We start from the raw sequence: 27,778 nt of genomic DNA, 5'->3' as shown, positions 1-27,778 counted from the left end.
ATTGTCAGCTGGTCGGCATATAAAAACCAATTCTTCTTCCTCTTCTACTACTACTACTACTACTACTAAGGGGGAATACTGTAGCATGAATTAACTTGATCAATCAATACCAAACAGTATTACTATCATCCAATTTGCATCTGGTCATTCTTCCTAGGAGCCCAAAGCAGTAGTTCAAGGCAGCATCCCTCCAAGTCATCCTCCCAACCCCCCTGCCAGGCAGGCTACACTGAGAAATAGCAGCTGGCCCACAGACATCCAGGGAGCCTCACTGGAAGGTCTCGAACCCGTATCTCCTGTGTCGGAGGCCATCGCTCCAGCAACCACGACATAACACTGACTCTTCACCTACGCACACGGGTAAGACTCATCCTGCCCCCACCATCTTGGATCTGGGTTCAAGCCCCACCTCGGCCAGGATGCAGCCTTGAGCAACATCTCAGCCATCATTTCCTTGCGGTGAAAGGGGAATTAATCGTCAGGATTGTCAGGCGGAACAAACAAATAACAAAGACTTGGGAAGCGCTTTAATGATTCACAGGCTGGTTACGAGAGAACCTCTCGCTTCCGCCAATGGAATAAACAACGCATCCTACCAGGGCTTTGGTTCGCTGCTCAAGGACTTGGTTTTGGCTGAATTAAGCCCATCATAAAGAAATAAATTTATTTTCAAATGGGGTCATGGTACTGTCTAAATCGGAGACATGACACAAAAACAAATGGAATCCCCCCAAAAAAATCTGCCTTTGACATGGGAGCGAGATCCCAGACGCCACAATTATTTCGAAAAGGAAAGTTGACGCCCGGCCCCTTTCCGTACTTGGAAGCGCGTCCCGTGGGTCGCAATGGGATGGCTTCGTAAGTGATCTGGAAGGACACCCAGTCTTGCAAAATGGCCCTCCCGGCTTCAACCGCCTTTGGAAACCCCAAGTCCCGTTTCTGTACACATTGGAGAGGGGAGGCAAAATCCCAAGAAGAGAAGGGGAAAAAACACCTGCCCGACTTGCTTGCTCGGAGGAGGGGAGGAGCGCGTTTGGGGAGGGGACATTTCCTTGTAAAACGCATCAGGGGGCCGGCAAGGAAGATCACCTGCCCCTCGGGTACCATGAACCTCCCCAGCAATGCCCAAGTCGGTCATCCAGTGGGCAGAAGGGAAAGAAAGAGGTACATTTTGGGGATGAATTGAAAGGTGCGCATCACTTTGCTGTAAGCTGGGGGGTGGGTGGTAATTTCATGTTTATTTTAATATTAACATTGATCATCATTGCTACAATAGTATAATGCACTGATAATTTTATATAAATAGTTTGAATTAAACCATGAACGGGCCGCATCATCTGTCATTTCTTTTCCTCCCATTTTGTTTGGGTACTAATTGTCTTTTGTCGAGACCTTGGGAGGCTTTTCTAAATCAAAGGTTCACTAGTTGTCTCCCCCCTTTTTTTAGGGTGGGGGAGAAAAAAACAACTCAAACTGTCATTATCCCCATTTCCAGATTCCTGTTTGAAATTCTCGATTCAAGCCGGAGGACATTTAATAGCTGCCTGGATTAAATATTGCAGACTCCGGCTCCGAGTCTCTTTGAAAAGACAGGTCCCGGGGTTGTGCCTAAATTCGCAGGATGAAAACTGATCTATGATATATGTTTTAAGTTTAGATCTGAGAGGGGGGAGAGCGAGGTGGGGCGGCGGCGCGGGGAGGCGAAAGCGGCTCTGGTCTGGATCTGGTTTATATTGGTGTAAAGCCCTTGAAGTTGAAAGGTGCTCCGGGATGCTGGCGAACCGAAGAAAGGGGAAGGGGAAGGGGGTGGGGAGGGCGAGGCGCGCTAGCGGCATAACTGGCATTAAAAAAATGTTTAAATCAGTTACGTTTTCACGTGGCTCAAAGGCTCCCCTCCTTTCCAGCCCCCCACCCCAAAACTGGCGGCCGCTTTCTCTGCGGGGGCAGAATCAGCCTCCGGTTAGACATTAACAGTGCAATCTTGTGCAGTGTTCCTCCAATCTAAACCAATTGAAATGAATGGATCTAGACTGGAGTAACTCTCTTTAGGATTGCCCAACGCAGGTCCACTCGGCCTCCAGGAGGAGGAGGAGGAAGAGGAGAAGAGTTGGTTTTTATATGCCGACTTTCTCTACCACTTAAGGGAGACTCAAACTTTCCCTTCCCCTCACCTTCCTTTCCCCTCCCCACAACAGACACCCTGTGAGGTAGGTGAGGCTGAGGGAGTGTGACTAGCCCAAGGTCACCCAGCTGGCTTCATGTGTAGGAGTGAGGAAACCAACCCGGTTCCCCAGATTAGCCTCGGCCGCTCATGTGGAGGAGTGGGGGAATCAAACCCGGTTCTCCCGATCAGAGTCCACCACTCCAAACCACGGCTCTCAACCACTACGCCACGCTGGCTCTCAGGAGCCAAGCCCTGAAGGGCTCCAAGGGATGGCATAGTTTTACCCCGCTTTTTCTAGTGGCCGCCGAAGCGGCTTCCAGTCCCACAGACAGGGCATCGTGAAGGTGGAGGCACACCATCTCAGATCTCCGCAGGATACCAAACTGCAACGGAGGTCGTCGCACCTGAAGTGTCCTGGAGGCGCTGAAAGGGCTGCCCACCTGTGCTTGCGGTCCTCCTCAGGGGTGCGTTCCTTGGCTCCCGGTTCAAACCGGGAACGCAGGAAGCAAGCCTCAGCAGGTCTACTCAAAAGCAAGCCCCGTTTCATGCAGTATCGCTTACTCCCAGGAAAGTGTTCTTAGGATGGTAGCCATAGACAGGAGTCCTGGGGCACCTGAATGACCATCGCCGTTTTCCTCCAGCATCAGCGCTCCTGGACTAGAGCCGGCTTCTTCAGATGCTATAAGCAGATCCTTGCTAGGCAGCGCTTTTATGTAGGAGGTAGAGCACAAGAGGGAGCAGGGTATCGCCCCCTCCCCATACCTCCTACATAAAAGGATGCACCCATTGCATCGGAGGAATTGGGCTCTCCTTGGCGAACTGCTCCCCGCTGGAATAAACTCGTGTTAGTCGTTGAAGTGCTGTTTGTTAACACCTGCGTGGTGTCGTGGCTACCAGCGGTGGTTTGGAGCGGTGGACTCTAATCTTGGGAACCGGGTTTGAGTCCCCATCCCTACACATGAAGCCAGCTTGGTGACCTTGGGCTAGTCACAGTTCTCTCTGAACTCTCTTGGCTCCACCTACCTCACAGGGTGTCTGTTGTGCGGAAGGGAAGGAGATTGTAAGCCGGTTTGATTCTTCCTTAAAAGGTAGAGAAAGTTGGCATATAAAAAGCAACTCTCCTTCTTTTTCTTATGGTGCAAAGGACTATTAGGGCTGCCCCTCTGGAATTATCTTGGAAGGTTCCAGTGGTGATTTGTGGCTCAATGCAGAAGAGGAGGCCACAGCAGCAACTGTTTCTCCCTTATTTATTTACTCCATTTATTTACTTCATTAGGCCTTTCTTCCTAATGGGGACCCAAAGCGGTTTCCATGGTTCTCTTCTCCCTTTTATCCTCACAACAACCCTGTGAGTGAGGTTAGGCTGAGAGTGTGTGACTGGCCGAAGGTTACCCAGCAAGCTTCCATGGCAGAGTGAGGATTCGAACCTGGGTCTCCCAGATCCTAGTCCAACACTCTAACCACGACACCACTCTTCACTCCACTGCAATGAATGGGACTCTGCTAGAGCTTTCTCACTCACTTCAATGGGGCTGGAGGAGGAGGAGAAATGAATGGAATGGGCCAAATGACCTGGTCACAGCTAGGGTCGCCAGCAAAGGGGGGGGGGAGAGGATAAAAATGCTCTGTCCTCTTAATAGAGGTTGGATAATATAGATCTCAGATTGTTCACTAGGTGCTCATATTTATCTCCATGTAATGGAACCCTTCAGCAACATCATTGCCAAACACAAAGCCTCTGCTCAAGGGACAGGCCTCCCCCCCCCCTTCCAGGCTGTTGGCAACCCTGGTCATACCTCCCCAAACTAGCCTGACAAGACAAGGGCCAAATACAGACCTGCTCAGCAGCTTAGAGGGTCTGCGGAAGGAACCCCTACGAAGTGGCTGGGCAAGAGAATGTGGAGAATGTGAACAAATATGGTGCAATATCAGGAAAAGGAGGGGGTATGGTGCAGAGGCAATTCGCTCTTTGGCGGAGTGGTCTAGCGACTAGGGGACTAAACTCCGCAAACCCCCTGTTCGAATCTCACCTTGACAATCCACTCTTTGCCTTTCATGTATAATGTAGGACTAATAATGCTGGCCTACTTTGAAACGCTGTTGTAGCATTTGTGAAGCCCTTTGAACAATGCGGAGTGTGGATCCATTTCCCTCTACGCCCAAGGCCTCCTTGTTTGACTGCAGCTGGGGGCAGGGACCCGCTTCTCTCCCCCTTTCTTAAAAAAACCGACAACAAAACTCGCCCCACCCTTGCAGGTACTACAGACCGCCAAGAACTGTGGCTCAGTGGTAGAGCATCTGCCTGGCATGCAGAAGGTCCCAGATTCAGTCCCGGCATCTCCAGTTAAAGGGACTAGGCAAGTGTGAAAGACCTCTGCCTGAGACCCTGGAGAGCCTCTGCCTGCATGAGTAGACAATACTTGCTTTGATGGACCAAGGGTTTGATTCAGTGTAAGGCGGCTTCACGTGTGGCTCTTGCTTGGAAGGACAAAACCTGAGGGAACCTCCCTCTGCTTGGAGTGGGTTCTAGAGGCGCGGAGCTCTTTCTTAGGAAGGGAAGATGGAGACACCGTTCAGGGCTTCCAGGTAGAAGAGGGGCCCGTGGCCGTGTTATTCCCGGCTCTCTCGTCTGCTTTGCACCTTGAGAACCATGCTGGCAAAGCAGCCGAGACACCCCTTCGCCTTCTTCCCGTCAAGGGTTCCAGGCGGTGCAGAACCAGTCCCCATCCGCACCAACAGCCCAGGCAGGAGGAAGGGTCGCCTAACAAACGCCCCGGAACGTTGTCAGCCAGCAGAGATCTGGAGCTGTCCCCCAGAGTCAAGACTGCCAGCACCGCACAGGCACTCGAGAAAGAGGCGCAAAGCTGGAAAGGACTTCCCCCTTCCTTCTCACCGTCGGACTTCGAAGGGGCTCAGCAGACTGCAAAGGAAACCCGGTGCTTATCAGTCCTCCTGCCTCGTTTCTCAATTTCAGTTCTGCTTCTTGATCTTTATTGGACTCTTCCGAGCAATAAACCAGCCTGGTGTAGTGGTTAAGAGCGGTGGACTCTAATCTGGATCACCGGGTTGGTTTCCCCACTCCTACACATGAAGCCAGATGGGTGACCCTGGGACAGTCACAGTTCTCTCCGAACTCTCTCAGCCCCACCTAACTATGAGGAGCGGTGAAAATGCTTGGGGCTGTTAAGCTTGGAAGGAAGGCGGTTAAGGGGAGACATGATACAGGTCTATAATCTCCCCACAACAGACACCTTGCCAGAACATAAGAAAGGCCATGGTGGATCAGACCAAGGCCCATCAAGTCCAGCAGTCTGTTCACACAGTGGTCAACCAGGTGCCTCTAGGAAGCCCACGAACAAGACAACTGCAGCAGCATTGTCCTGCCTGTGTTCCAAAGCACCTAATATAATAGGCATGCTCCTCTGATCCTGGAGATATTAGGTATGCGTCATGACTAATACGCATTTTTACTAGTAGCCATGAATACCCCTCTCCTCCATGAACATGTCCCCTCCCCTCTTAAAGCCTTCCAAATTGGCAGCCATCACCACATCCTGGGGCATGGAGTTCCACAATTTAGCTATGCGTTGTGTGAAGAAATACTTCCTTTTATCTGTTTTGAATCTCCAGCTTCAGCAGATGACCCCGCCTTCTAGTATTATTCATTGGCAGGATCCAGGTATGGCCATTTTCAGTCCTATTGATGACAATGGGAAAGTTAAGATCCTGCTGACAACTTTCCCATTGCAATGAACGTGGATGAACCAGCACCACCCTAGGGAAATTTACTCGAAAATAACGACCACCACCTTTCACCATATTCCCATTTAAGTGCGTACAGGTTTGCGGAGAAAAGTCCTTATCTGTGCATGAATCGCGTCCAAAGGATCTTAATTAATGTGTACCCCCTCTTTCATGTTGCTATTATGTAAATAACTGGGAGTCGGGACCCTCAATGGGTTACGACTCAAGCGCCGCTCCATAAACCCAGAACCGACGTCCGAATCCCAGTGAAAATCCGTTTCTCCGATTCCCACGGAAGAAGAAGAGTTGGTCTTTATATTCTACCACTTAAGGGAGAATCTAACCGGCTTACGATCACCTTCCCTTCCCCACAACAGACACGCTGTGAGGTAGGTGAGGCTGGGAGAGTGTGACTAGCCCAAGGTCACTCAGCTGGCTTCGAATGTAGGAGCGGGGAAACAAATCCAGCTCACCAGATTAGCCTCCGCTGCTCATGTGGAGGAGAGGGGAATCAACCCCGGTTCTCCAGATCAGAGTCCGCTGCTCCACACCTCCGCTCTTAACCACTACACCACGCCGGCATATTGAAAAGACTCAGCCGTTGGCTTTGGGGTCCAGAAACCTGAACCTAGCCCCAGAGAGGGCTGGCAGCATGGTTCTTCTGCCTTCTGGAAGGACCATTGCCCAACCTCTCCCCATAAGAAGGTCCGCGCGGCCCTGGGCGGCAAGGGGGGGGGGCAGGGAGGGCGGCTTGAACTTCCTCGGGAGCCCCTTCCACGCTCTCGCTGACCCAAAGGGAGGTGGGCTACGCTTGGGGGTTCCTTCGTCTGTTCCCCTCCTAGTCCCAACAACTGGTCCGAATCAGGCTCCTGCAGGTACTGGCTTCCAGGCGTCGCAGGCCCCCCTCCCTTCCCCTGCGAAGCTCTCCTGGTTCACACCAGTTCTTGGATCCTCGCCTTCTCCCCAAGGCGCGGCCGAGGAGAGGTCAGTGGGAGCCTACAGTTCAGCACCCGGGGCCCTGGAAAGAAGCGCCGAGGAAATCTTCTTACTTCCGAGGAGAGGTGCTGCCTGAGGAAGAGCCGCGCTCTCTCTCATACCCCTCCTCTCATACTCCACCAAATCGGATTGAGGAGGGGCCCTGGCTCAGTGGTAGAGCATCTCCTGGCATGCAGAAGGTCCCAGGTTCAATCGCCGGCATCTCCAGTTAAAGGGACTAGGCAAGTAGGTGATGTGAAAGACCTCTGCTTGAGACCCTGGAAAGCCGCTGCGGGTCTGAGCAGACCATACTGACTTTGATGGACCAAGGGTCTGATTCAGTATAAGGCAGCTTCATGTGTTGATGTGATTTCGTAAAACCTCCATTGGCTTCTGAGGCTGCCTACCGATTTGGCTCGCCTGGCACTGAGGTCGGCGGCTCTTCGATCCGGGTAAACGCGGATCGGTCCCTATTTTGAGACTTTTGCCCCAGAAAAAGTACGCAAACCCCGAAAGAAAGAAAAACTAGCCTCCCTGCTTCGTCAGCTAAGGCAAGAAAGCGAGCTCCCCTCTCCGCCTGGCCAAGCTGACCAGCGTTCTTTGCAAGGCGGGCTGAACATTTGGTTCGAAGGCCCCAAAAGCCAGACTTCAAACCGATTTACTGGCAACGTCTCGCCTGCATGTCGGTACGCTTTCCATCCCGGCAAAGACTCCTGGCAACCTAACGCAGGACCGCAAAACTGGCCTCCCGGAAGGACGAGAAAGCGCTAATCTTGACCAGACTGGGGCTGCGATCCTAAAACCAGGGAGTCAATCCCAGGGTCGGATTTCCTTTCCAAGCCACTGCGCTGAGCTTCCTTCTGCAAGTCTAGCTTTCGTGAGTCAGCCCAATTCTGTCCCTCCTAAAACGCTTTTCTAAAACGTCGGGGGAGAAAGTTGCAGCCCCAATCCGAATTTATTTCCGCGTGTTTGCATGAGTGTATTTACTTAACAAGGATTTTGACTATTTAGTGACCAGCTACTTTCAATTTCAGCTTCTGAAAAACAACAACAACCCTACTTCCTCTGAGTCAACCACAAAGTTTGGGAGTGAAAATCAGACCTCGAGTCCTTTTTGCAGTTTTCAAAGGGAGCTAATTTCCAGCTCCTTTCACTCCTTCCGATCGTCTTGTGGGAGAAACTCTGTTCTCTCAAAATAGAAGGACTTCTATTTCATCCTGCACTGGATTAAAGAATTACAATGGAAGAATTGCATTGGGATCAAAACCAAATAGTTGTACCGGCTAACAGAAGACCATTCCGACAAGAGCATTAAAGAAGAGCTTTGTTAAAATCGATAATAATTTCATAGCATGGTCGGCCAGCTTTCAGGCTAGGCAGAACTCTTCCTTAAGAGGGTCGTAAAACGAACAAGCGCACAAACCCAAATACAAGGATGGTACAAACCGAAGAAAAAGCATCTTCTTTCTCTTAAAAAAAAAAAAACCCTACGCAGGAACTCTGTGTGACACCAAACCTGGCACACTACACTACAGTAAGGAATGGTGTCAGAGATTGGTTGGGCCGGCGTCTTCTAATCCAAGGCAAAGCAGCTCGCCTCTCTTCGGTGGGGAGCTTCACTACCTCTCCCCTGCCATCTCCCTAAGGACAGAAGTGCAGCTCTGCTGGATCAGACTAACTGTGTATTCCTAAGGAGAGTTACTCCAGTCTAAGCCCATTGAAATGAATGGAATAACTCTCTTTAGGAATGCGCTGTAAGGCCCTCTCGTGCAAAAAGGAAAGGCGGGGTACAAATGGTTGGGTGGGTAGGTAGGTAGGTAGATGATTGATAGATAGATAGATAGATAGATAGATAGATAGATAGATAGATAGATAGATAGATAGATAGATAGATAGATAGATGGGTCCCTCTAGTCCAAAATCCTGTTTGATGCCCCCGATTTCAGGAGATTCTAATTGATTGCCCATCCCCTTAAACATAAGGGAGAGGGATTGCTCCTTTGAACGCAATCCAATCACTTTGAAAAAAGAATTCTCCTTTCCAATCCGAAATGCTATTTGTGTGTGTTAAGTGCCGTCAAGTCGCTTCCGACTCATGGCGACCCTATTAATCTAAGTCCTCCAAAATGTCCTGTCTTTGACAGCCTTGCTCAGGTCTTGCAAATTGAGGGCCGTGGCTTCCTTTATTGAGTCAATCCATCTCTTGCTGGGTCTTCCTCTTTTCCTGCTTCCCTCAACTTTTCCTAACATGATGGTCTTTTCCAGTGACTCTTGTCTTCTCATAATGTGACCAAAATACGACAGCCTCAGTTTAGTCATTTTAGCTTCTAGGGTCAGTTCAGGCTTGATTTGATCTATAATCCACTGGTTTGTTTTTTTGGCAGTCCACGGTATCCCTAACACTCTCCTCCAACACCACATTTCAAAAGAATCTACTTTCTTCCTATGAGCTTTCTTCAATGTCCAGCTTTCACACCCATGCATACTAACAGGGAATAGGATGGCATGAATTAACCTGATCTTGGTGGCCAGTGACACATCCTTACACTTAAGAATCATTTCTAGCTCTTTCATGGCCGCCCTTCCCAATCTCAGTCTCCTTCTGATTACAGACAGACAGACAATCCGACAGACTAATAAAAGGGTCCCTCTAGTCCAAAATCCTGTTTGATGCCCCCGATTTCAGGAGATTCTAATTGATCGCCCATCCCTTAAACATAAAGGAGAGGGATTGCTCCTTTGAACGCAATCCAATCACTTTGAAGAAAGAATTCTCCTTTCCAATCCGAAATGCTATTTACTGGGAAGTAAATCCCACTGATTTCAAGGCTTCGCTTCCAAGGAGCCCGGCGTCTTCGCCCCGAGGTTCTTCTCTGGGGCCATCTGCTGTGAACACGCGTTTACGGGAGAGGGTCGGGGGTACCTGCGGAGGGGCCGAGCGACTGATCATCTCTGGTTACAGGGAGGGCGGCTTTCTTCTTTTGCAGGAGAAAACGCGTGTTTGTTCCCACGGGGCAGCAGCCCTTTCCGCCTTCGCGCCACGTGCTGGCCCTTCGAAAGTGGAGCTGGGGGCCTGCTCTTTCGGGGAGGGGAGGGGGCCTTTCCGCGAGTGATTTTAACCTGCTCCACCTTCCCGTGACCTGCCAAAGGCTCTTTCTTATTTTATAGACATCTGGGAATTCCATACATGCCTTAAACGCCAATTACACACCTTCTTCAAAGGACACGTGCTTTGATTTGCCAAGAACGTTTAAGTCGAGTGAGGTCTGAAAGAAAGAAGGGCCACGGAGGAGGAGGGGAGACGTGTGATGTTTAAAAGAAGAAAGCAAAGGGGTGGGGGAGAAACACCTTGGAGCCTTTGCTGCTGGAAGAAAGGAAAAGGGAGGGATGAATCGGTCTGGTCTGGGATCCAAACTCTTTAAAAAATGATCTCGCAGTGTGATCTTGTGAACCTAGACCGAACCCAGACATTTCGAAGGGTATAGGCTGGAATCACGCTGCTTAGGCTGGCGCTGTAGGTTTCCAAGACGGCCCCCGTAACTGAACACGCCGAAGAAGCCCGGTCTCGCGCTTTCTTCCGTAGAAGTAAGCCCGGCTGTATTTAGTGGCCCGTGGGCTGCCCTTTGTGGGGACTAAAACCCCCAGGGCTCGAGGAGGAGGGGCGCTGGCTTGACTTACTACCCTCTTCGCAGCTCTCCTGCCCGAGCCAGGGGGGAAGGACGGATACCCGCGAGAGCCTGCTATGGGCAACAAATGCAAAGGAAAAGGAAATATAAGATAAGGCTGGATGCGGAGGACATCCTAAAGGGAGGCCAACGCGGTTGTGTGGGAAAGGGGCACGGGTTAACAGGGAAAGCCGCCTGACCCATCCTGAGAGCCTGCCCGCCCGCCTCTTGACTGGCACATATATTAATTTCCTTGGCGGAGCTTCAGAAGAACCGAGGTGGGGGTGGGGGTGGGGGAGAACCCTAGCACAGAGCACCTGACCACCTAAGATCTGCTCAGACTGGCAGCGGCTCTGCAGGGTCTCCCACCGAGGTCTTTCCCATCACCTCCTGCCTGGTGCTTTCAACTGGAGATGCCGGGGACCGTCAGCCTGCCACACAGGTCTTCTACCCCTGAGCCATGACTTCGCAGGTACCAGGCTTCTGCAGCATCCTTAGTTTAAAGGGGTTAGGAAAGGGATTTAAAGGTGTTAGGAAAGTCCTTCCTTTGACCCAAGAAAGTTGCCCCGCTTTCAGTTTCATGCTGATGCGCCGCCCGGCAGTTTACAGGCCAGTTCTTAAACCTCCGCCAGGCATCCCTCGCCCACCTGTTTTGGCTGGCGAAGCAGATGCCAATGGGATCCAGGTGTTCCCCGAGCTGCTTCGGAAGCTGACCCCCCCCCCCATTTCCTTGCAGTAAAGGTATTTTGGGCCCTGTCAAAACGCTCCTCTTTGGGAGACCCTCCAATCACAGAAGACTTTAAAGCAACTTCAATATTTACCCCTCACCCTATGCATGCTTACTGCGAGCTATACTCCACAGTGGGGCTTACTCTCAGGAAAAGCTTGCCTAGGATTGCAGCCCTTAGTGCGCAGAGACAGGGGCCTGCGTTTTTGCCACAGTTACTTCGGCGATACTGGCTTGTGGATCGTTCTGCGCCTTCGTTCTCTCTTCATCCGGGCTGGAAACACGTCGGGTTTCTAATCGGCACCCAGCTTCGGGCCCCTTACTGGGACCCGACAGTCTTTGCAAGGAGGGCTGCGTTGCTCTCCTCCCTTGGGTGTAAGCACCAGCGGGACACCCTATAGGAAGGAAAAGCCTGCCGGGATTTAGAAGACTGTTGTGTGTAAGGCTACCCTCGACTCGGCCTTAAGCCTCGCTGAAATCAGGAGGAAGTTGTGTGTGTGTGTAAAGTCTCTTCCGACTCATGGCGACCCTATGAATCAATGGCCATGCATGCACGGGAAGTTTTGGCTTGGATTCTCCCCTCTCTAGATGCACATTTCCCCCATCCGAATTCCTAGAACTAAAAAATAAGCCCCCATGCAGGGTTTTGAGAATTCAGATAGGGAAAATGTGCATCCTGAGATTGGCAAGTCCAAGGCAAAACCTCCTGTGCCTAAATGGCCAATGTCCTCCAAAATGTCCTATCTTTAACAGCCTTGCTCAGAGCTTGAAAGAAGGAAGTTACTCCCGAGTAAACACACGCACACAGGCTCGCGCTGCAAGACCAGAAACCGGGTTCCCCCCCCCCAAGGAGCTCCTAGGCCCCCTGCCCTGCCCGAGACCCCCTCTGTCCCCCGAGGGGGAGGCGCTCCTCTCCCCCACCCTCCTTCCACCGTCCAGTGGATTTCCGCAGGGTTTTCTCGCCGCCCGCCCGCTCGGTTAGTTTTCCACCGTCGCGAGAAATTACAGGGGCCGGGAAAACCGCCCGACATCAGGGGCGCGGGGACGGATGCTCGCTTTGAAGGGCTGCCGGGCAGGACTTCAAGTGAAACCCTACGCCGGGGAAGAACCCGAGCCGGGCCTCGAGAAAATCACTAGGTCGGCCCCTGCCAAACCCTGGAATGTGCGGGAGAGAAAAGCGGGGCGGGCTCGCCCCCAGGCCGCTGTCCAAGCTGCCGCTGCAGCCGGCCGCTCCGTCGCCGGACTCGGCTGGGAGCGAGAGTGGAAGCCGCCCGGCGGGACCCCGGAAAGCCCCACGGGGAGGGAGGAGGAGTGGAAGAAGGGCCCCGGAGCCCAGGAGGCCTGGCTCCTGCCTTCAAAGGACCTGGCACCCCGGCTGCCCCCAGGAGGAAAACCCTGGCAGCCCAACGCGGGCCCTTCTTGCCTCTGCTCAGGCCATTTATGCATGGGAGGTTTTGTCTTGGATTTGCTGCTCTCTAGATGCACATTTTCCCAGTCCGAATTCTCAGAACTCTGCTTGGGGGCTTATTGTTGAGTTTTGAACATTTGGATGGGGAAAAGGTGCATCTACAGAGTTGCAAATCCAAGGCAAAAACTTCCGGGCATAACTGGTCTGGGAAGCAGATCAATTGCGAGGAAACGCAAAGCACTTTTGGAGTGGTTTGCAAACGCCCTGGCCATGTCCCCTGGGGAAACAACCCTCTCCCTTGTCAGGTTTATCCTCAGGTGAGAATCCTTCGCTCTGCCTGGATCCCACACCCTTTCCAATCCCTTTCTGGGTCCCCCAGAAAATTCAACCAGAGATGGAGATTCCATGCAAGATCCCTCTCCCTGAGGATCCTCATCGGTCGATGATCGGTTTCCAAACTGTGTGTGCCCCCCTCCCCGCACATCTGCATAAGGCTCTGGGGGCATCTAACAGGAGAGGGAGAGGGGACAGAATCGTGCCCAGTAGCACCCCCTAGTTAGGCAAGTTTCCCGGGCTGACTGGCTTTGATCCCTTGGGGATCTCGGAAGGTTAGCGCCAATTGCCCACCAGGCAGCCACGGCCGACCCTATGAAAGGCAGGGCAGATGCTGGATTAGTCCCACGGAAAACGCCTGGAAGCAAACTCAACGCTTATTCAGCAGATCTGCCACGCGCGCAGGTTTACAAGTATTGGGCCCATAGCTGCGCCGTCGAGCTTGTGGAAATCAATACTTTTCTGCCGGTGATCGGGCTGTAACAGGCACCGAATTTACCAAGTCTGAAAACCCGTGGGACTTCTCAAGCAGATGCACTTTAGGATCAGGGCGAAAAAACCGACTCCAAACGCACCGGAGCGCGTTCCGCAGGCAGCGCTCAAGAGGATTTGGCGCGGAAGTAAGTCCCAGCGAGTCCCGTGGTGTTCCACGGGCCTTACTCCCAAGGAAGCCTGCACAAGATCCGATCTTTCTTTGTTTACTCGGGAGTAGCTGAGGCGGAGCCTGACTAGGATTGAGCGCTGGCGAACCCTCCCAGCTGAAGGAGTCAGACTGAAAGAACATCATGGGTGCATTTCATGGGTTCGAATCCAAAGTGGCCGGATGGGATTACAGTCCAATGTGGATCTACTTAATCGGAAGCTAACCCCGTTCAGACCAATGCGACTCCCCCCCCCCGCTCGCCCCCAGAGGGACCGAATTTAGACCTGAGGTCGACGGAGAGTGTCCAGTTTGAATGTCCACATGTTTATTTCCCCCCCAAGGGCAAGGAGAATGAGAGAGAGGAGGGGGGAACTTGTTATGCAGTTTTTTCATCTTACCTTGCCAACAGCAGTGAGCTCGCTCTGTTCCGGGCTCTGGGTTCTAGTTCTGGTTCCTGGCTGGTGGTTTTCAAGCCGTCTGCAATCTCGCGCCTTTTGGGTCTGGCCGGCCTCCCTTTGGAAAATCCAGTCGGGTCCAGAACGCGCGACTCTGGGCGATGCACACGCGCTGTTGCCTTCGCACCCTTCTCCCTGACACTGGAAATTGGATTGAGGCTTGCGGTGGTCCCAAAGTCCTGCCTAATCCCCTTTAAATCAAACAAAAGGCTGCCGGACCCCTTTCCGACTGCCCAGAGCGCGCACCGGCTTCCAATCTCGCCTCTCTGGAAAGCCGCAAGGTTTTAGGTCGGAGAGAGAAAGGCAACTGTGTGTGGGGGGGGGGGGGGATGGAAAGGCAAACAAGACAGTCCGCGCAACCTGGGCTAAGCAAACAAGGCTCGTTGGGAAGAAACACCCCCTGCTAGGTCTTCTAAACATTGTCGCTATCTGGCAAGGGAAAGCAATTTTTGCAGCCGGCAGATCTCGCATTCCTGGGACGAGGTGAATGCGATTCAGCCCAGGAGCGGCAGATCCTGCAGGCTTCAGGCTCCGCTTTGGAGGGGGCTCTGCCGGGAATGGAGGCGCAGCCGAAGCGGAGGAGGGTCTTTCGGTCTCTGCAGCTCCATCCTCAAGCCGAGTGAGCCGGAAACCATGGCGCGCCAGCCCGCTCTTAGGCAAGTTAAAGCAAGCCCCGCAAACCTTCGGCTTGCGAGATGGAGGCGGACCTGCGGTGCCCCCGAGCTTTCCTGGGGCCGGGTGCAATCCAGCTCCGGGTTCCTCAATGAAGTGTTGCCATTCATGCCAACCAAAGCAGGATCGCACCCACCGGGTTTAGGGCAGCCTAGATGAAATCCGTCTACTACCCTGGGCTCGGGGTCTGTCCCTCATCGAGCTGCGGAAGAGTTTGTTGGCTTCACGTGCAAGACCCGATTCTTTCTCGCCTACCCCAAATCAACCACCGCCCTAAAAGAAAATACGACATGCTGCAACCCTATCGCTGGGCAACCCATCTAGGAAGCCAGGGCTAGCAAAGGCATGGGTTTGCGGGTGGGAGAGCGTGCGAGAGGAAGAGGGACTTTCCCTCCCATTTATTGACGTCCGTCATCTAGGGAGGCTGATTCTCGTACCCCGCCTGGGAGGAAAGCAACAAAGAAAAACCCCACTTTGTGGGGAGAGAGGCTGGCGGGCGGCGCGGCGCTTGTCTTGCTGAGCGAATCTGCAACGACAAAGAGTCTGAGACCACCGAACGACATAAGCCTCCCCCCCTGCTCTGAACCCCCGCGCCCCAAAACCGACCAGGAAACCTTTCCAGCCCAGTCCACCCCTTCCCAGGATATCTGTGTGGAGGGCGGAAGGGAAACTCCCCCAGCCTCTCCGGCCATTTATGCATGGGAGGTTTTGCCTTGGATCTGCTGCTCTCTAGATGCACATTTCCCCCATCCAAACTCTTAAAACTCAAAAATAAGCCCCCGTGTAGAGTTCTGAGAATTCGGATGGGGAAAATGTGCATCCCAGAGGCAACCCCAAGGCAAAACCTTCCATGCGTAAATGCCCTCCGTTCTTACCCACACAGACTGAAAAGAGACACTTCGGTCTACAGATGGGCATTAACTCCCCTCCCTTCCCTCCATACCAATCTAGATCAGACCCGGAACATCTTTCTCTCCAAAGAGACCAAGAGGCGTAGCGGCATAGAAATCAAAGACGAACTAAGGGTTAGTTTAGATCAGAGCATGAAAGAAAAACACACACCAAAATCCAGGCCCTTGCAAATCACCGTTAAAAACACACCACTTTGACTGAAGGATGGGGAGGACCCGAAATCCAGCAACCCCCCCAACCAGACCCATAAAGCTGTCTCGATAATTAACACCCCCGTGTCTGTCAGTAGCCGGTTTATTTGTGTTTTTCTCGCGTTTGTTTAGATTTCCCCACCCTCGCCCCCGACTCTCCCGGGCGACCTCAGATCTCTCCGATGGGCTGTTTACCTCCAGGGCCCAGCCTGCTTTCTCCCACAGACCAAACTTTTAACCATTCTCTTGGTAACGTTTCAGTCATATTTATTTTATTGCAGAAAAAATATACAATGATATTTACAAAACAATCATAAAAATAGGAATGCATTTAGACACCGGATCTATCTGCATTTTTTTTAAAAAAAACATGGGTCATTAATAAATAAATAGAATGTTTCATGGGGGGGGGCTTTTCCTCTCCCCCGCAGGAAGAATTAAAAAATAGAAGAGGGACCAGATAGGTTTGCATATGAGGAGTTTGAGCCAAGACTGTTTTGCCCCCCCTAAACCCTTTGTTTAAATAGATTTCCCTTTCCCCCCACTCGCTCTAAAAGGGGTCTCTCGATGCGGATTGTCACTAGATGTGCTCAAAATGAAGGCGTGGGGGAGGGGAGTCCACAGCAAACGTCTTTCCTTTCCTCGGTGGCTCATGAGATCTCTCGGGAATGCATGCATGCAAGAACAACAACGCAAAATAAGGAAGCAAGGAAAAGTTAAAAGTCCAACATTCTTCGTCACCAAAAATAAAAAATTAAACCGGTTCAGATTTTGATCAGAATGCAGAGATGAAGTGGTGGTGGTCCGTTCCGCCGCCGCGCCGGATCAGCCGCCTCCCTGTCCGAGGGGCCTTTGGGGTCTCCGGCCTCCAACGCTCCCCGCCTTGCTCTTCGCAGACTTGGCCAAGACGCTTCTCAATCTCCAAGAAAATCCTTGGCATGATTGTCTTGGGGGGGGGGAGAAAGGAGGGAGGGGAGGGAGAGGAATCCAAGTGCAGAGTCTCAAACGACTGTCCGTTTTTCTCTCTCCTTCTTTGGGAACAAGGTCATCTGCAGAAACCCAGAGAGAGGAGGAGGAAACGTCGTTATTCCGAACGGGAAAACCGAGTTCTTTTTTATTATTATTATTATTTCCATTTTTTTTAAAGTTGCTCCCCCCCTTCCGCGATGAAACGAGCGCGCTGAACAATGAGCGTGTGTGTGGAGGGGGGGAGGGGAGAACACAAAGGAAGGAGGGGGAGGGGAGTGCTGGCAGGGCATGAAATTCGGAAACGCGCAAAGGGAAGGGTCACGGGTATCTAGGCGGATCGGGCGTCCGGGAGACCCTTAACCCCCCTCCCCGGAGCCCAAGCCGAGGTCCTTGGCGGAGAGCGCCCTGGGCTCCAAGGCAGCCCGCCCCCAAGGCAGCCCGCGGCCCCCCGCGCCTCGAAATCGGCCTGGGGAACGGCTCCCCTCGACCCCCGGGCGCTTGGGGAGGGACCCCGGGGTGGCCAGCGGAGCGAGTTGCAGCCGAAGGCCGGCAAGGCGTTACCGCTCCAAACTTTCTCTTCCGGAGCATGGCCCAAACAGCCCTCCTGCCTGGGAGCGCCTGCACATCTGGACCCGAGGGGAGGGGGCCCCTGCCTGAGCCGGAGGCCTCCCGCAAACGGCAGCTCATGCCAGAGGAGCCCAGCCTGGGGTGGCGACTCTCGGTGCGATCCCCGAGGCGGCTGAGCTGCTCCGGCACCTACGGCCATGTATGCATGGGAGGTTTTGCCTTGGAGTTGCTGCTCTCTAGATGCACATTTTCCCCATCCGGATTCTCAAAACTCTGCACGGGGGCTTATTGTTGAGTTTTGAGAACTTGGATGGGGAAAATGTGCATCTAGAGAGCTGCAGATCCAAGGCAAAACCTCCCATGCATACATGGCCCGTTGGGCTGGCACCAGATGCTTGGCCCTTTTGCCAGCCAGGGATCTGCTGCTGCATATACACACACACATCAATTCAGTGTTAGGAGAGACCCACATCACTTCCAAGGTGCTGGTGTGTTCAGGACATCTGAGAGCCGAGGTGATGGAGTGGTTAATCGCAACGGACTCTCATCGGGAGGACCGGGTTTGTTTCCCCACTCCTCCACATGAAGCCTGCTGAGTGACCTTGGGCTAGTCACAGTTCTTTCTGAACTCTCTCAGCCCCACCTACCCCGGTGTTTGTTGTGAGGAGGGGAAGGGAAGGCGATTGTAAGCTGCTTTGAGTCTCCTTGCAGGGTAGAAAAGCGGGGTATCAAAACCAACTCTTCTTCTAACTGCCTGGAGGACCACGGTCCTGCAGCCCAGTCCTAGGCAAGCTCTGCAGAGCTCAGTGCAATCCAAAGAACGCCGTCCTTGGAGTAAGGCCCTTTGAATTGACCTGCATAGGATTGCAACCAGGCAGCCCGCTCCTAGGTATGTTTACGCCGAGGGAAGTCCCACTGTCTTCCACAGAAGGTATTCCTTACTGGTGTGCCTCATTATGCTTGATGATTTGGGAGGAAGACCCATTGAACTCAGAGGGGACTGACTTCAAACATGCTTAGGATCGGGCCTGAAGTCCTTGCTTCCTTTGCTGAGTGAAGTCTCCACCCCCACCCTTAACACATTTGCTTGGAAGGGGCTCCCGCAGGTTTCAAGGAAGCATGCTTTCTCCTTATTCGTGGTTATTAAAACCGCGGTCCTTCTCTAGAAAAGCTGGTAGGCCACATGGGTGGAATCCCGACCATTGCCCTGGCTGCAAACTGCATCCCAAGCAACGGGCAAGAAGAGGAGCCCAGGATTGAGTCCTGCAACCTCTCTTGCTTTGGGGGATTTTCCCTGGACAATTATAGACATGATCACAGCCTGCAAGCCAGTTATCCTGGAGAGTAAGGTCTGTTGGCCTGTGCTCGCTAAACTCAGGAGGTTTTTTACTAAAAGAGTAAAACTTCCGCCTACGTGCGCTTACTAGGAAGCCAATCCCACTGACATCAAGGAGACTACAATTACTTCCGAGTACCGGGGAGTAAGTTCCGCTGCGCTTCCAGTAAAAATGTGCTGACCCCCGCAATAAAGTGCAAGGCCATTTATGCATGGGAGGTTTTGCCTTGGATTTGCCGCTCTCTAGATGCACATTTTCCCCATCCAAGTTCTCAAAACTCAAAAATAAGCCCCCCATGCAGAGTTCTGAGAATTCGGATGGGGAAAATGTGCATCCACAGAGCGGCAAATCCAAAGAAAAACCTCCCGTGCATAAAAAGGCCCAAGTCACTTGCTCACTAACTTCGACGGTTGGCGTTATTGTACTTACTTAGTTACTTGTGAGTAAACTGCATGGGACACAGCGGGAGTAAATATGCAAAGGATCAGGTCGCCCAGCGCGTGTCCCAGTAGAGGAGTCACCAAAATTAGGGGCAATGACTAATCTACACAAATAATTTTAGCGAATGGGATTCTTGGCTTAATAGGACGAGGGATAGGCTGGGGGCTATGAATTCTGGATGTACAGCAAAGCTTCTTCGGGGTATCCTAAAAAAGGCCCTAGTGACTCAGTCTAACAGTGCAATCCTTAAAAAAGAGTGACACCCTTGGAAACCTCAGGGACGCCAATGGATTTCTAAGGGTGCAGTTCTGTTTAGGATCGCACTGTAATGGGAGAGCCTGGCTTTCGGCTTTCCAGGAACAGAGAGGCATGCTGGCGAATAAATCATTCCGAAATGTAGGTAGGAAATCCGCCTGTTGTCGCAACCCTCATCAAACTGTTGGGAAGCCTATCCCACGAGATCTCAGGAGATTTTTCTCGCGAGAAAACAAAAAAACAAATCTAGTTTGCCTCTCAGCCTTTCTCCTATCAAACCACTTTTTCCTTGGGATGCCCAAATCACTGGCAACTTGTTAATGGGAATACCTGGGAGATCTTTGTTTGTGTAAAGCAAAGGCTGCAATCCCATGCACATTTACTAAGGAGGAGGTCATATGAAACCCAAAGGCCCTTACTTTCGAGTAAAGATGTTGCACATTATTTCAGCGGAACTACTTGAAGCTTGCTCAGGGTCGCTAACAATGTGATCCTAAACAGATTTTATTCTCTTTAGGGTGGCACTGTAAAACCCAAAAGACTTGCCTCTTGAAGACTACTGGCTGGTTAGCTATGGAAGACTACTGGCTTGTTTTTCCGGTGAATAAGGGCCCTCAAACTAAACATACCTGAAGTCAAGAAGGAACCACTGCAAGTAAACATACTATGAGTGCATAGCTGGAAGCCCTATCTATTTATTTTGAAGAAATGCATCATTGTTTTTTTTTTTGGGGGGGGGGTATTTTAGTAGGCTTTGCTTCCTGCTAGGAAGTCCTCTTGGAGTGGCAACCCACTCCAGAACTAAGGCTCTTGACAAGAGCTCCCTAATTTCCAAACAAACGTTTTCAGGCCAGGATGGATCTAAATCCAAAGGCCACTTATGCGGGGGAGGTTTTGCCTTGGATTTGCCACTCTCTGGATGCACATTTCCCCCATCTGAATTCTCAAAACTCTGCTCGGGGGCTTATTTTTGTTTGAGTTTTGAGGATTCGGATGGGGAAAATGTGCATCTAGAGAGTGGCAAATCCAAAGCAAAACTTCCAATGCAACAAATGGCCTATTAAAGAGGCTTCTCAAAGGAGATCTGGCATCTTGATTCTAAAGAAAGCCCCCCCTCCAATTTCTAACGGAATTTCCTTCCAATGACCCGCGAATCCCAATACAGCATCCTTTGGAATGCGCTTTAATCCGGGTATGAGCTAGAGGCCAGGGGGTGCAGCGCGCCAGGCGAGGAGGGTCACTAAAACCCAGCAGCCCTCCTGCCAAATCAGAGTCCTTCCAACCGGAGGAGGATCGATGGGGGACCCAAGTCTCCCTCTCCTCGGAAGCCACACAGGGGACCCGCTGGCGCCGAGTCCCGCTCCCCTAGAGGCCTATCCACCCCCCCCACACTCCAGAAGAATCCATTCAGGAGGACTTTCTTCCGAAGTGGGATGGATTGCAGAGTCCTAGGCAGGCTTTCTTGGAAAGGAGCCTAGTCGAAAGCAGTGGGGGGAGGAAGAAGGGGGGGCGCGTTACTGGCCCGCTAACTACTTTTCCAATCCTCAGGAAGCAGCCAGTCCACCCTGGAGTCCAGAAGGACTCCAAGGGAAAGACTAGGCATCAGCGGGGGTGATCCTCCATTTCTCAGGAGCTGCGCCTCAGGGCCGAGGGACCGTAGAGGCCCGCCCCCTCCTCTCTACGGATCCCATCGGTGCAGGGTGGGGGGTTTGCCCCACCGCTCACCCTGGCTGGCCAGCCCTGGAAGTCCCGGGGGCTTCCTCTCCAGCGCGCGGGGTCGGTGCCAATTCCGGGGAGGGCGAGGGGAGAGAGCCCCGGAGATCCCGCCGCGCTAGCGGAGGCCTCCCCGGGCCTCCAGGCTGCCAGGAGCCCCCGGCTTCCAAAAGGGACTAACCTCGGAGGCTCAGCCCCCCCCCCCCCCCGACGCGAGCTCCTCGCCTGGGAGATGGCGAGGCCGTCGAGGGCCCGTCCGGCGCGCCTCCGCCGCGTCCCCGCCAGTCCCCCGGTGCCTTACCTCGTCCGGGGCGGACGGAGCGGGCCGCTAGTGGGAGGCGGACATGGACCAGGCGCCCTCCATGCGCCAGACGGAGAAGGCGTAGCTGAGGCGCTCGTGGGCCACATAGCTGCAGCTGGCCATCTTGGAGTCCAGCTCGTCGCTCTGCAGGACCTGGTAGAGGAAGTCGATGTAGCGGGCGGCCAGCTTGAGCGTCTGGATCTTGCTCAGCTTGTCCGACGGCAGGGTGGGGATGATCTTGCGCAGGGCCGCGAAGGCCTCGTTCAGCGACTGGGTGCGCTGCCGCTCGCGCACGTTGGCCATCACCCGCTGCGTCTGGAGCTCCTCGTAGGACTGCGGGCTGCCCCCGCCGCTGCTGCTCCCCCCGCCGCCGCCGCCCCCGACGGCCGCCTTCTTGCCCCGCTTGCCTTGCGCCGGGCTGCACGGCTCGTCGGCCGAGCCCGGCCCCGCGCCGCCGCCGCTGCCTGCGCCGCTCCTGCGGCTGGATCGCCTCTTGCGCCCCCCGCGCTTGCCTCCGCCCTGGAGCTGCTGCTGCTGCTGCTGCCGGTCGGGCTCCTCCTCGCTGTTGCTCAGGCTGTCGTCGGCGGGCGAGGCTGGAGAGTTCGACTCGTCCTGCTGCATCGTCGCGGGGCCCCGGCCCGCAGCGCGCCTAGACGGCCCGGCGAGGGGGCGAGGAGGGCGGGAGGGAGGGAGGGCGTTGGGGGGGGGGGCGACGCCTAACCAGCCAGCTCCCCCTGGCTGGATCCCGGGCCTGCCCAAAGGAAGAGGAGGAGGAGGACCGGGGTGGCGGTCGGGGGGGAGGAGGAGGAGGACCTCACTTGGGAGGGCGGGGGGAGGCCATCGGGAGCCAAAAAAAAGGGAGACAGGCGGCGGCGGCGGCCCGGGAGGAAGCCTCTCTCGGACGGGGGCAGCTTCCCTCCCGATGGCTCCTTGGAGCTGCCTGGGAGTCGGGCGCAAGCGGGAGCCGGGGACGCTCTTATAGCTCCGGCTGGCGGAAAGTTTGGGGGCAGCGGTGTCATTGGCTTGACGTGGAGAGGAGGGACTTTGCCGGAGCCGAGAGGGAAGTTTCCGCTTCCCCCTCCCCTCCCCTCCCGATCATTCCTTAGACCGTTAGCCAGGGATCTGGTTTCGCCCCCCTGCCCGAATCCACCGAGCCTTCTTCTCCTTTGCAACTTGGAGGGGATGGGAAGGGACGGGCTCCCCCACCCCCTTGGTAGGGGAGGGCGAAGAGCCCCGATCCCCTCGGATGTTTGGCCGTCGGCGCCCCTCGCATCGGTCAGAACCCTCTGGAAGCAGGGCGCTGGGGGCTTTGGGGGCTTCAGGGAGAAACGTGGGGGTCGGGCATTAGGGGACGGAAGTCTTTTGCTACCAAGCGAGATCCCTGCCGCGTCCCGGGAAGGCGATGTGGTTGGGATCAAGTTGCAACTGCCGAGTAATCCGGCTCAACCAGAGCCAGTTCCCATCCGCCCTTCCCCCATCCTAAAACCGTTTGCCTGGAGAGGGAAGGCTACGATCCTAAACAGGCTGAATCCCAGGGAAGCGACTTTCTCCCCACTAAAGACGGGTTGGATCGGCCTGCAGATCTCAGGGTCTCCCCCCTGTTCATTACCCGGGTGTAATTTAAATCCGGTGACGTGTGAACTGGGGGGATTCCTCTATCGTTAAGACGCTAACCCGTTTTAGTTGGCACAGAATTCCATTGGTATAAAAGGGAAGTTCATTCCACGTCCACGCGAGAAGGGATCCAGGTGTGCTCTTGCATTCCAGAGCGCCGGCTTAAGTGTTTCGACCCCCCACACACACACACACTACCTGGCCCACCTCTGTGCCGGTTCTCTGAGGCCCCAGCCCAACCATCTGATGTCTTGAGCACCGGGGGCGTCACCAGCTGGGCAAAGCCGCAGGCGGTGGGAAAGCGGGTGGGGGGAGGGGAGAGGCTTTTCCAGCGAGGTCGGTATGGATCAGACTGGAGCCATGCCTCCCTCGCGGACTGCCTGCCCACGTTTGTTTCCCGGGCGGGATCCCTAAGGATGCGTGTTTAGGATCTCGCTCGTTTTCAGAAGAGCCTTCAAAAAAAGAAAGACCCCCGCCACCTCCAAAGCAAACATCCGAGCCAGCAACCCGCTGAAGCTTCCCACCCAATCGCTCCTGCTCAGACCTAGGGTGGGAAGCTTGCCCCCCCCACACACACACACTCTGGATGCACAGAAAACAAACAAACAAAGCAAAGCAAAACACCCAGCCCTCTGGCTTTAAGGGTCCCGAAAGACCTCGACTCAAAGGTAACCCGAGATTGCAAGGAATTCCGTGGTACCCATTCGGGTCGGGGGCTCCCCTCTTAATTATTGGAATCACAAACAGAATCACTGGGTTTGAAACTCTCGTCCTAAGCCCAGGGATCTCAGTGGGGCTTCCTCTCAACTCGGCTGGCATCCTCTGAACTAGCCCGGCCCAAATCCCAGGGATTCCCTCCATCCGAAAGTGTTCTGCGTTGGTGAGATGGTGCGGGTCTACCTGTCAGCTGACTTCTTCTTTGCATTTGGAGGACTTTTCCTTCACCTTGCCGCAGAAGAGCAGGTGATTCGCCTCTTGGGCTTGTTTCTTTGTTCTCTTTTCCAAAATAAAGTCAGCTGCAATCCTAGCCTTTATCAGAATGATGCAAGCAAGACGCAAATAAATAACTGTGTTTTCTATCTATCTATCTATCTATCTATCTATCTATCTATCTATCTATCTATCTATCTATCCCGAATTTTTGCAAGAAGACTTTGCACTCTCGCTTTGTTGGTCAGGTTCAGCGTTTTTCTTGGGAAAGGATCCGCCGTAAAATGTCACTTTCTAACTTTCCACAAACCAGAGACAGAGAGAAGCCCGCAGTCGATGTTCACGAGAGGACACATAAATCGAAAGCCCCTCTGGTTCCCTGCCCCCACCCCACACACAAAAAAATCACCATCTCTTTCTAACATTCCTCTTCCTAAACTGTAGAATCGTCTATTAGCAAAAGTGACCCTGTTGGAGAGTGAAGTTTGTCTTCCCTAAAGAAAAGTCTACATCCACCGAGGTGTCTGGGGTTGTTTTGCAAGACAAGGCGAACCATTCCAAGCAGAATTAAAAGTCCCATTTTATTCAACAGGTCTTACTCCCAGGAAAGTGTTTTCAATATTGTAGCCAAGGTCACCTTTTTTAGAACGATTTCAGGAGGAGAAATGTACTGGCATGTCTCATTTCTGGGGACAGGCATAGGATCGCCTAAAATGCAGGTGAGCCTTTCCGAGCAACTCCTGATTTCTGCCCCCCCCCCAGACGAGAAATCCCACCTGGCTCCCGCATCCTCTGTCGGATACCCAGGTGACTCGCAAGGGCCAAGCGATTCCCTGAGAGCCGTCGGGGCCATGTTTCAGGGACCCAAGGCCCTTTGGCAAGGGGACTCCCGTTCCCGGTCCTCAACCGATTCCCGGAGGTGAATTCACTTACTCGACGTAAAAGCCACGCCCACCCCCCTCCAAAAGAGGAACGTCACATTAGCGCCCATAAGGTCGCCTTGGGCACGCTTCTCAATCTGCTTGAGGGGGAGACTGTTAAATCCGCGTGCAGCCCCCAAACTGAACGGATCCCCGCGCCTGGATCTCTCCGGATTAGGAGGGGGGGAAGGATGGGGGTCGCACATCCTCAGCTCTCGTCTCCACGTTTTCCAGTAAACACCCTTTCCCCCCTCCCAAAACAGACTCGACAGTCGTTCTAACATCTCGGCGTACCAAGCGCCCTCATTTCCGTTCGGTGCGGTTGCACACTCCAACACCTTGAGCCGGAGCATTGGATGGGAAAGGCAGCTTCCCCTCCGCGGGATTGATTTCCAAGCGGACCTTTTGAAGTCTCTTCCAGAGGCCTTCTGGAGTCCTTCTCCGAAGGGCAACAGTCAAGCACCTGGCGGGGTGTAAAAGCGTCACCGAGAGGATGCTGAAGAGGGAAACAGTCGCGCTCCAGCCCGCTGGGGCGGGGGAGCTCTGGAAGGGGGGGGGTGCGAGAGCCGTTCAGAGTTTCCGTGGCAATTGGCACCCTCTAAATAATGGAGCAAAAAGTAACATGTATATTAAATGGTAAGGGGGCGGGAGGAAAAGAAAGAGGGAAGAGACAGGGCTTTGGTTAGACTGGGACAGTGGTTTTATAAGACCGATTTTGCCAGCCGGAGGACATTTGGTACCCGGCCCAGTTCTGACCCGACTTCCTTAAGGCCTAACTGCGCATTAACTGCAAAGCCAGAGAGGGATTTGGAGCAGAAAAGCTAGGTGTGGGGAAGGCGTTTGACCCCGTTTCCACTTCTCCTCTTTACCCTCCCTTCCCCCACACTTCCTTCCCGTGGGGTTTCAAAGGCGCTTTCGCTTCTCCGACCGCTTTGGTTTTCACGGGTGTTTCTTTAGAAGTAAGTCGCATTGAGTGGCCTGATCCCAACAGCTATTTAAAAACGGAGTTCTCTGGGCTCCGTCGGACTTCCTTTGGGTCGGGCTACCAGGCGGGGATCCTAAGCACCCATACTGGGATACGAATGGCATCGACCCCTGTTTTGCCATTCCAGCGGACTCCGGGACCCCAGAGTCGCGCGCTTGAGCATCATGGCTCCCTCCTTTCCCCGACGTGCCCTTCCATTTCACACGGCACAAAAAGTCGGACATGCAGGACTTGTCGGCAGGAGCCGGCCCTGAGGGCTGAGTTGACAAACTCAGCGAGATCCCGGGATTTCTCGCCGTGGGGCTTCATTCGATAGCGCTCGACCGAACGTGTGAAGCAATTTTACTGAAATGCTTTGCGGTTGAGGGGAGCGAAGGCTCTGAGATGCGTCAGGAGGCCCATTCACACATGGGCAACACCACGCAAAGGGGCAGTCGTCAAACAATCACAAAAGTGGTGTGTGTGTATAAAGGGATCCATCAGTCCGTCCGTCTGCCTGTCTGCAAGCGTGGAGAACCAGCGTGGTGTGGTGGTGAAGAGCGGTGGTTTGGAGCTGTGGGTTCTGATCTGGAGAACCGGGTTGGATTCCCCACTCTTCCACACGAGCAGCGGAGGCTAATCTGGAGAACCCGGTTGGGTTCCCCACTCCTACACACGAAGCCAGCTGGGTGACCTTGGGCTGGTCACACTCTCTCAGCCCCACCCACCTCACAGGGTGTCTGTTGTGGGGAGGGGGGAGGTGATTGTAAGCCGGTTTGAGTCTCCCGTAAGTGGCAGAGAAAGTCGGCATATAAAAAACCAACTCTTCCTCTTCCTCCTAGGGATGGAGGCTCTGGTGGTACTGAAAGGCTACGTGGAGAGCCCCCAGCAGCTTCCCCTTCTCTTCCAGTGCTATGAAACTGACCTGGAAGCGACTGGGGCATGAAACGGAGCAGAAATAGATGGCCAAGCGGTGTCTCCTCTGCTTTCCACTGCACTCAACGCATAGGTCTGGCACAAAAATGGTCAAGGAAGACTCATAATTCCCCCGAATTAGAAGACTGCCAAATCCCCCCCCCCTCCCAGCCCCGTGCATCTTCCTCTGGAAAATGCCCCGTGTGCACGGATTGTTCTGCAGCCAGGGCGACGGCATTATCTGGAACTTACCCACTCCGATCTAATATAACCACCCAACAAAATACATCACACGGAGTTTTTTTTAATAAGCCACAAGTCAGATGCTGGGGGGGGGGGAATAAACGGAACTCCTTCAAGTGCTGCCAGCAAGGGGGGGGGAGGGCTGGCTTGGAAACTGAACAGAGCCCCCCCCCCTTCTTCCGGCACGTGAATACAATTGGCAGAGTCCTGGAAGCGAGGCTCGACTTAAAAGGGGCCGGCCCTTTTTCAAAATCGACGGCCTTTCGGCTGTTTTGCTTGCTTACCTTTTTCTACGAGGAGAGCCGAGACGTTTCGCGTCCGGGGAGAGAAATAAAGGCGCTTTTTACGCATTAGCTCGCGTTTTCATGCGTGGCGCAAAGGTGATTCCACCCCACATACTTCAAAGACCCCTCTCAACGCAGTTTGTAACGGGAATGTGCAACCCACGCTAGCCAGACCGCACCTTGGGCTAGCCTGGGCCATCCAGGTCAGGGCTGAGTTATCTTAACCCCGTGTGTATCACTTTGGGTTTCTTGGAGAAAGACTGGGGCGGGTGGGAGCCAATGTGATACATTAATAAATACATTGAACCCTCTCTCCTGCTGTTAACACACAATAATTAATACTCTGAACAGCCACATTCAGAATGCCCATAGCTGGTTTGGCCATGAAATGATTTCCTCCTTAGACTCCAATCCTAAACATATTGGCTTATATCCA

At 53.6% G+C, this 27,778-nt stretch overlaps 1 protein-coding gene across 1 annotated transcript; it reads right to left on the bottom strand.

The window, feature by feature from the left end:
- Positions 1-16,908: 16,908 nt before the first annotated feature.
- On the bottom strand, positions 16,909-22,093 carry TWIST1 (twist family bHLH transcription factor 1). Its single transcript, XM_056857624.1, has 2 exons — positions 21,473-22,093; positions 16,909-16,938 (listed from the first exon to the last, which is right to left on the bottom strand). The coding sequence occupies exon 1, from the start codon at positions 22,091-22,093 to the stop codon at positions 21,500-21,502; it is 594 nt and encodes a 197-aa protein (XP_056713602.1). The 3' UTR covers positions 16,909-16,938; positions 21,473-21,499.
- Positions 22,094-27,778: the final 5,685 nt, after the last annotated feature.

Source organism: Euleptes europaea, chromosome 11 (genome assembly GCF_029931775.1).
Source record: "Euleptes europaea isolate rEulEur1 chromosome 11, rEulEur1.hap1, whole genome shotgun sequence".
In the NCBI taxonomy this organism is placed as follows: Eukaryota; Metazoa; Chordata; class Lepidosauria; order Squamata; family Sphaerodactylidae; genus Euleptes; species Euleptes europaea.
The sequence above is the reverse complement of the archived record's forward strand: the minus strand, read 5'-3'. Positions and strand labels throughout refer to the sequence as shown.

Excerpts from the sequence above, each read along its gene's own strand:
- TWIST1 (XM_056857624.1), bottom strand. The coding sequence starts at position 22,093 with ATGCAGCAGGACGAGTCGAACTCTCCAGCCTCGCCCGCCGACGACAGC.